This window comes from Fistularia commersonii, chromosome 7 (genome assembly GCF_037954325.1).
Source record: "Fistularia commersonii isolate RoL2024-O1a breed Wild chromosome 7, RoL_Fcom_v1.0, whole genome shotgun sequence".
In the NCBI taxonomy this organism is placed as follows: Eukaryota; Metazoa; Chordata; class Actinopteri; order Syngnathiformes; family Fistulariidae; genus Fistularia; species Fistularia commersonii.
Genome location: NC_141290.1, coordinates 19,787,464 through 19,797,358, shown reverse-complemented (window position 1 = coordinate 19,797,358; position 9,895 = coordinate 19,787,464). Strand labels below are relative to the sequence as shown.

General features: G+C 37.5%; 1 protein-coding gene across 1 annotated transcript; it reads right to left on the bottom strand.

Annotated features, from left to right (window-relative positions):
• Positions 1-615: 615 nt before the first annotated feature.
• Positions 616-9,695, bottom strand: LOC147233032 (uncharacterized). Its single transcript, XM_086148901.1, has 11 exons — positions 9,647-9,695; positions 7,691-7,714; positions 6,504-6,540; positions 6,148-6,222; positions 5,182-5,224; positions 4,833-4,918; positions 2,517-2,559; positions 2,356-2,435; positions 2,234-2,276; positions 1,836-1,909; positions 616-1,033 (listed from the first exon to the last, which is right to left on the bottom strand). Exons 1-11 carry the CDS (start codon positions 9,672-9,674, stop codon positions 1,030-1,032), a joined length of 537 nt encoding a protein of 178 aa, XP_086005027.1. The 5' UTR covers positions 9,675-9,695; the 3' UTR covers positions 616-1,029.
• Between the last annotated feature and the right edge of the window lie 200 nt (positions 9,696-9,895).

The following is a 9,895-nucleotide window of genomic DNA, read 5'->3' as shown; positions in this document are numbered from 1 at the left end:
AAGGGACTGCATGGAAAAAGATATTAAATGGTTTGATCATCAAATTGGCAATTTCAGCACTAAGCTGTGGCTGATTCTTTTGACGTCTGATTAGATTAACAACTTAAATGAACAAATTTGCCTGCGAACATTGGAAGCGGGGACACTAAGTAGACATCAAAACATGTCTCCTCTAGTGGTTAAATTGTAGAACTGCAACACAATGGTGATTAGGCTCAAGAGAAAGAAGAGGATGAATAATTAAACAGAAACAGAAAAAGACTAAGAAGGAGAAGCAGAGGATAAGGAGTGGAGTCATCACCAGTTATTGGGACAGGCTATGATTTAGTCATCTCTGCAGAGAAGTATTTAAGTTTGAGGCCCCAGAATGTAGGTTCTCTCAGAGAAACCCTCAGCTTAATATCAAATGCTTCTTTTCTTTCTCCATTTTTCTATTACGGCAAAAAACAATAAACTTATTTGAGTGGAGTTCCTCAGGTGTTACATGACCATGGAAAGTAAATAGTCTGTTGATGCTTACAGATTTTTTATTATCAGAGAAAAATAAATCAAAATCAACCTCCCTCTAATCTGTAATAATCATATTTCCTGACACGAGAAAACCTTCACCAAACACAAAAAGCCACCAGAAGTCTCATTGTAAAATCAGGCTGTTACACGAATGATTGTGATAGAGATTATACTTTTTTTTTCTCATCTAATCAATAAATATTGTGTATTTCAACTGAAATCTGTGATAGTCACCTAATTGTTACAAGGATCTGACATTTGAAACATCAAATCATTTAATTTTGTCTCTGACTCTGTCTAATACTCACTGCACTCTCAAGTCAATCAAGTCAATTTTCTTAGATGACAATACTTGGCGTCTTTCAGGTCCTGATTACTACATTCATGTCACTTAGAAAAGAAAAATATAAGTCCCTGGTCTTTGTCAGCAGCAGAATGACGAAGATGAACATGTGATACTGAGATGAGATGATTGGCTTTGAAACAGGTTGGTGATTTGAGGGTCAAAAGGTCCATCCATTATCTGTTGGATAAAATCAATAAGATTAGTCACATTTATTTTAACTGTTATATATATGTTACAAATTCAAACTTATGCAGGTTTACCATTATGGAGGCTTTTGTCATGATCCTTTCCTCTAATTTCACTGGTTGCCAAGTTTGGTTCAATTACAGGATCATAAGATCTCTTTAAATGTCTTTGTAACTGACTGACATAGCTAACTGATTTTTTTTTTATGTAAATTGCTGTATTATTAATGATCTGCAAAGAGTGTGAGAACGTAAGAAAAGACATGTTCCCCACTTTAAGTTTAAGATTTTGTTAATTTTTGTCTTCATTTTAAATCATCAGGTAATGTCTAAAAGAACCTTCTTGAAGACTATAGTGTGTGTGTGTGTGTGTGTGTGTATGAGTGTGTGTGTGTGTGTGTATGAGTGTGTGTATTGAGTATTGGGTCAGCAAAAGCCAGCTCAATCCTTGATGACATTGAATGTGAACTGGTCACCCTTAAACCACAGCATCTCATCTCATCTTATTGGCCTTTCATTTATACCTACAGATCCAGACAGATTTACAGTCTTGAATTAATCAATTATGCATTTTGGACTATGAAAGGTAAGGTGAGAACACACCAAAGAATTAAACCGCGACTCTTCTTGCTGTGTGGCAACATTGAGGGCCACAACACCAACTTGCTAACCTCTTGAGATTTAAGTGTGAATTACAAAATTATACCTTTCCTGGCACATTAAATTTGGTATTTCAGTTTTTTTTACAATTGCAATTAAACTGAATAGTATTTTAACCTGTCACAGAAAATTACTTTTGAAGTCTTGATTTCAGCTCCAGCCAATGCTTCTGCATCATCATCAGACCACCGAAGACACTCTTGAAGGGCTATGACCAAAGAAACACATTTTTGTCAGCATACTCATGCATATATATACATATATGTATGTATGTATGTATGTATGTATATATTTTTTAATGTATATATGTATATAAAATCAAGTGTATATATATGTATACATACATATGTATGTATGCATATATATATATATGTATGCATAAATATGTGTGTGTGTATATATATATATATTTATACACACATATAAATGTATACATACATACATACATATATGTATAAATATATGTGTGTATGTACACATACACACATATATGTTTAAAGTATTTTCCCAAGTGCACGTAGGAGTAACTCACATTTGAGTCGAATGCTTTGAGCTCCTCATCATTTAAATGCAAACTGATGACAAAAATAAAAAAACATGGTGAAAATTGAGTCGTTTGTAATATTGAAATAAATAAAAGAGAATCTGCTTGACCTTTCATAAATCTGAAGCAGCTGCTTCAACTGAGACTCCAGAAGGGACAAACTGTCCACCATGTTTTTTCCTGTAATTTCCTGGAACAAACAATAACACACATCATAATCTGTCCAACGACAGGCATCACAAGAAACTGACTGACAAAGAGTCACAATCACCTCTTCAGTAAGTATGGTTACATCTGGTTTAGGTGCAAATAACCTGCAGGGAAACAGGAACTTGAATTAACAAAAACTGAGAAACATTTGTAAACATATTCTTTCAAAGTCTGTGTGGTCAAATGACTTGTTTTTCTTGCAAACAGTTTCAAACCTTTTCTATCTCAGAACCAGTCTGATGTAGTTTTGAAAAACAAAGATCTGTGTTTGTAGAGTTCCAAATTGTACAAACACAATGATGCAAAGCTTTTCTTATCAAGAATAATGGTTAGAGTTACAATCAAGTTGTTGCCAAAACTAATGTTAGGCAGTCGACTCAACTTCATGATCTTAAAATCATTTTAAGACCTATCATCAAGAACCTGAAGGAAGTAAAGTTTCCAATTCCATGGTCTTCCATGAACTCCATGATTGAGCTGATTCAATAATTACAAACAGATGACAAGATTCTGAAAATCTGCATACTTGCTATCTGTCATGTTTGCAGTGATTTTTGGACGAATAGTTAACCAACCGTAAATGGGGAAAATACATCTGGCATCCAAAGTAATTTGGCTTCTGCACAGCAGAACCAAGCCAATGAAGTTGGCTAAACTCTTCAGTCATTCCTGGGAGACCATCACTGATTAACAACTACTCTTTATTTTGTTGTGTTGATTTTGTTCAGAGATAAGATAAGATAAGATAAGATAAGATAAGATAAGATAAGATAAGATAAGATAAGATAAGATAAGATAAGATAAGATAAGATAAACTTTGTTGATCCCCATAGGGAAAATTATTTTGTCACAGCAGTGTAACAGTTATAGTGTCAATAAATATAAATATAAATATAAATGTAAATATAGATATAATTAGAGAGACAATTAGAAGAAAGCAAAAGACATCTACAAATAAATAGACAACAGAGAGAGAAACAACATCGAGGATGAGACTTGACAACAGAATGGGGGGGGGGACAGTAAGGGTGAAAATGGACAACCAAAATGACAACCGGGATAGGAAAATACTGTAAACAGTGACAATAGCGATGACAAAAATAAACAAAAATAAGCAGGATGCGAATGGGCTGAGATCAACAAGGATAAAATAGATAACAAAGATAGAGTTATTCACACAAGTGAATGGGTGAGGTAGCGAGGAGGAGTGGCAAGGGGGCCCAGAGCTTACTTGGGTTGTCAAATCTATTGAAGAAAAGCTTTTAGCTCCACAGCAAATTCAGGGCCACATTTGGCTCCAGTGCTAGAACTTACGCCTTGTTAACCTAAAGTATCATTATTGTTAAATATTGACATTTAGATAAACACCTATTTCTTGAGACTGTGTTCCACTCATCAGTTATTATTTTCCAGCTTTCCTGGTGGTGCCCTGAATGAAGATTGGTATCATTTTATAATGATTTATCCTTTATTAATCCCCGTGGGGAATTTCGTTCTCTGCAATGAACCCATCATGGATGAACCATGAGCAGTAGGCTGCCAGGGGAGCAGTTAGGGGTTCAGTATCTTGCTCAATAACACCTCAATACACTAGGAGGTGTATTGAACAAGGAAATCGAACCAGGGATGTGTAGACGATTGCTATACCTCCTGCGCCACGCCATACCCCACATTATCATTATCGAGTTGATATTCCAAGAGCTTTGATTGATAACAAATAATCATCATTGATTTTTGTTAGTTATTACTGATTACTAATTCTAGCTCCTCTTGCTGCACCCCAAATGGTGCCCCCTGTGAGGCTGTAGTAGAACACTGCACAACAGAGTTGTATGCATCCTTCCCATTTGCACACAGCATCTTGCAGGAAATAAACTAACCTTTTTAATCTTTTAGATTTATTTCAGCCACATGATTTCTTGTAAAATATTATCTGAAATGCCAATGACACAGAGATAATATTTAATTTTTGAAGGGGGTTTTACAACATTTGCAGGTATGGGTTGGCACCCCTTGTCAATATGCCTCATTTCCTTATAATAAAATAGACATAGAAGAAGAAATTATCTTATATTCATATCTTGATGTTTTCAGATACTGCTGATAACAGTTTGAGTTGTTCTTTTTTTCCAATCGAATCTTTTTGAAGGGACACTTGGCTTAGCACAGGGGCAACCACAGTTCAACATTGGCTGTTTAACATCCTGATCTTGCCAAGCACTTTTGGCCTGCCCTGCTCTGGTTACAATTTTTGGGTTCCTGTTAGTCCATCTGATGGCTTCTGATTGCAGATTGAGCCTTAAGTTGATTGATAATGAAAGGGATTATGAACTTAAAAGATTATAACACCAACTGTTTAGTAATAGGGGAGACTTACTTTCTGTTTTCAAACATCGGAAGCAGTTCTTTCACGCGTCTGGTAATCACCTTTAGACCAGTGGCGATATTGGCAGGTGTCAACTCCTGTCAGGAAGGCAAAACATCTCAGTTAAGCTACCCATACATCAGAAGCTTTGGAAAAGATTTTGACCACCTTGAACATAACAATTCAGATGACAAAAACGTACTGTGACTCCAATAAAAGTCAAAAAATGTCCCTACAATTTCCAAATTTTAGTGTGCGACTGTGAAAATCTTTCGGTGTAAGCCCAGTATCATCAGGACGCCACCCAAGAGAAAAGAAAACTTTAGAAACAAACATCACAGGTTATTTCTGTGATGCTCACCTTCAAGTTCAGGTCGCAGATTTCCTTCTCAGTTAAACCGGACCTTCAACACAGAGGGAGAAGAATAGATTGGGTTAAATTAAAAGAATTATCTTATCAAGTTAACGTATAGAACATTTTGTTTTGAATATATATCAATTTTTGGTTAACCTGATGGTTTTGGACCTAGAGGAAGATCCGAGACCTGAAAATCTTCTTCTCCTTTGCGCTTTTCCCCTCGAGGAACCTTCTCCATCTAACCCTATTCTCTGTATCCTCCTCTCACACAAACTACCTTCACATCTTTTCTCACTACACCCATAAATCTTTTGATCCAAGACCTAAAAAATGCTGTTCATTTAATTTTCACACACTTTCACGTGTGAATCTAGAGGTCAGTGACCAATGTTTTGCCTGCAAGCAGGTCCACAAATAATTTCTCTTTCCATCCCAGCTGCCTGAGTTCATGGGTTCAGTCCATACTGTCTAGTCATGGAAGAGACAGTTGACCTGAACTATCAATGATCTGAACATTTAGAATTCTTTTTGTTGAATGGACCTTAACAAAGCAGAAAGAAGGATATAAACATGTTTTAAAACAGGAAATTACACCATCGTGATAAATAAGCAATAATATAATGATTTAATCTGAGCATACCCGGGAATGAAAAGATTTAGTTTCAAACATTGGATCAGAAGATCCAAGATGTTTCAAAAGTTATATGTTGAATTTTGATATTCTGCTCCCATTCCTTTTGGCTTTTCCCCTTCAGGGGTCTCCACGGCAAATCAACCTCCTCCAATGATATATGTACTATGTGTATTATAACTATGGCATTATTGGGTCAAGAGGTGCTGACAGTGTATTTATCAAATGTATGCAATTCACAAAATAAAAATCCAATTGTTGATATCCGGAGCCTACTGGTTGAAATGAAGTGGAAACTTTAAAATCTTCAAACAGAAACAGCCTTAACACTTCCTTACCTTTCATACATTTCAAGCAGTTCTTTTGTCAGACCAAGACCAATTTGCAAACCTGCCATTTTCGCCAAAACCATGCTGGGAAACACATCAACAACACAAACTCAAAAACTGACTTACTGGATTGTTTGCAGTAACAAACCACCAAAAATGTTATATTTTGTCTGATCGTCCATTTCTTTGGCTCAATAGTTGAATCGAATAATTATTTTGAATCAACTTTAGAAAAGACTTTACAAAAACAAGAATGTATATAATCACCAGACAGAAGTAACTTAGAGAAAAACAGTGATCACAAGAAAAAATGAGAAATGAAAGATAGTAAAAGAAAAGCTTTTTGAGTTAAAATCGCTTCTGACCTTCTATCGGCTTGAGTTGGAGCGTTAGACTGAGCAACTGAAAAACAAAAACGATGCGTCAACAGCATCATTTATCGTTGTTGGTGAAAGAAGCATCAGTTAACAGAATTAAATGTATTTAATTATCCTCTGTGAAATTAAGTGACTTCAGCCAAGTAACATCTTTAGTTAGGGGGAAGGAATCATCTTATTATTTTATAATTATTAACATTTTTAATTAAGCATGTAAAGGAGATTCATAGTAGTGCCCAAAGTCATTATGTATAAAGTGAAGAGACTTTATACATAATGTTACTTTTGCTTTGCAAAGAGCCATTAGGACCTTTTTACCCATTTTTCCATCAGAATGCTGTACAATGCTTGGAGTAGGTCAAAAATTATATAAAAAAAATATACATATATTCTCCCATTTCATTCTACCAATTCTGTAGTGAGGGATGTGTGGGGCTATAGCAGGGGTCGGGAACCTTTTTGACCGGGAGAGTCATAAAAGCCGTAGCCCAGATCCAAATGCAAATTCCTCTGTCCACACAGCCCTGAGTGCACGGTAATCATTTTCTTTTTTTTCTTTTTGGCCATCTTTTCCACTATGAGGGTTGACGCGGATAAACTAGTTGGCTATCTGATAGCCATCGACGTCACCGGAAGAGTCATATATGGCTCGCAAGCCATAGGTTCCCGACCGCTAGAGCAAACTCATTTTAACTCAGGGGCCACAGAAAGGAAGGTCTATTCTCAAGTGGGCCAGACGGATAAAATCTTGGCATAATAATAGTTTCTTTGATCAAAAAATTGCCGCTCATTTTTATGCTTTGTAAAATAATCTTGCGGGCGTGATCCAGGCTATCAATTACTCTAATTTTTTTTTTTTTTTGGACTGTTTAAGAAAACTGGAGAACTTGGAACAAACCCACATAGAGTAGAAAAAAGAAGAAAAGCTGAACAGTAACAAAACTCAGGACTCATGCTCAGTAGCAATACATAGTTCTTCAACTTCTGCCTAAACAATTGTACAAAATTTAAAATCCCTTGATTTGGTGCTTCCCTAAAGTTTTCAGGAAATGCATGCATATTGTAATTCCTTGTTAGTTTTTGGATGGATTCTTCTTTTTTTTAAAAAAAAAAATCCCCGGTAGTTAATATTATAATGGTAGAAAAATTTCAAGCCGATAAATTTAGTCTCTTACCATCCGCCCGAAACAGGAGGAAGGCTGTAAAACAAACAAAGAGAATTTCTCAGCAGGATTCAGATTGAAGAGAAAAAAATCAGCAGGTTTTCTTATGAAGGAGAAGACAACGAAAAAGGAGATTTCTTTTTTCTATAATCTGACTTTTTCAAAAAACACTTTATTTTACAAATGGGGACATGATAACGACAGCATCAATGTACCTCCACAACGTCACATCATGCCCAGAATGCAATCTGTCCTTCCAAGTGAAAATAAATAATAGGATAGCAAAATTTGCTTCCCTAATTAAAAAGTTCTAGAGCTGGTTTTTAAATTTGGCAATTTTTTTTCATATTTGATCCCCCCCCCAAAAAAAAATGGGGCCAGAGAAAGGCCGAAAAGGACATCTGTCAGAAGGCAAAAAAAAATTCAGCATGTTAAAATATGAAAATACATTTTCAAGACGAATTACAGAAAGGACACTTGTTTAAAATAGAGGGACTTATTCTATAAATTACGCTCTTAATGCTGATGCTCTGACCATTTTGGTCTGTATTTGGACCAAGAGACAGGTTTAACAAAACCAACACTCCGCCACTTTTTTACACTTCGGAGGGTAATCAGTCACACTTTGCTAATTTGTCATATGGCCCTTGCCCCATGGCAGGAGCCATATGTCAAGTTATTAATATCATGGATACCAGTACCTATGTTCTGAGGGAGGGGCTTCTGGGAGAGTGTATAGCCCATCCCTGTCGTACTCCTCTATGCATCCTTACAGGAGCACGCAAACAACGATGATCCTCAGCACACACAATGCCACTCTACAACATGTGGATCTTTGCGATGAGACCAGAGCTGAACCTTAACAAAGACATAGTCTTCCAAAGAAGCAGTGTTCAACGCGGTCAAACACCTTTTCTTGATCTAATGAGATCAAGCCCGTGTTAACACCCGACGAAGAGGGGACCTCCAGAATGTCACGAAAATATCATAATAGGCTTTAAAAAATTCTACCGTCAGCCCATCGATGCCAGGGGCCTTGTGGTTCTGCATATTGTGCATACTTGGAGCTGATTTCTGAGGATACTTGGGTTATTTCTCTGCAGAAATCCTCAAGCAACTCTGTTTCCAATGGATTCACATGTGTGGAAGAAGGAGTAAAACTCAACTGCCATCCTTCTGATATGCACACCTGTCTCACTGACCTCTGCTACCTCACAGGCATCACTCACCTGGTTCTGATCTACATCATTCACCTGGCTACCACAGCCTCACCTGTTGCATCAATTGGATTGCCATTTCAAGCTTCACTCAGTTGCACACTTACCTCACCTGTCCCTTAGCTCTGTTCCCCCACTTCACAAGTATCACCCTTCTTGCTCGCAACGGGGGTGAGCAAAAACTCTCGTTCAGTCTGCCTTCCACCGGGCGGGCGGTGCTCCGCGGCGGCGCATTGTATCAGGGGTTGAGCCCTTGAATGATGCGGCAGTTGCTTCACCAGGTTTTTGGGGCGGGACCGAACTGACTCGGCGTGGACACGTCCCTCTTCACCAAATCCAAAACAATTCATGCACACGGAGGTTGCAAACAACATATAGACAAAAGTCATCAACCTTGATGTGGAAGTGAACTTTGAGCTTCTCATCGCAGTTATGTAGAATCATAAGAAATTCTTGTCTTCTCTGCACAGGAACTCAAAAACGGAGGAACATTGGACAGGGTGATCTTAGCCACCGCCTGAGTCAGCAGCAACACTAAGGCGAGCGCCCTGCTCACCAATCAGACTCCACCTCCTGCTGAGCCTCCTCAACCTTTTCCACAAACAGAGCCATGGATCCATTCATCCACGCAGCGAATTAAGAAGATTAATTACTTTTCACCCAAGATACAGTCACTTGCACTTCCACTCTCCATGAAGAAGAAGAAGAAGGAGGAGGAGGAGGATGAAAGGGTAGAGAAGAGGGTGCTCACCAGCAATCAGGACAAACACAGGCATCATTTCTGTAGTGTAGTTCTTAAGCTGGAGGCTCTGGAATGATGCTTCACCTGGGGAGAACCCCAGCTTTATGTCCCATTTGTTTGTTTTATCATCATCATCATCTTCTCTTTGCATGAGGATAAACCATCCTGAAGCTATTTAATTTGCTGGAATCATATCCGTGTTTGATGAGCCGGAAAGTCTGTTTAATCTGCTACATCATTGTACTAAGACAATATTTT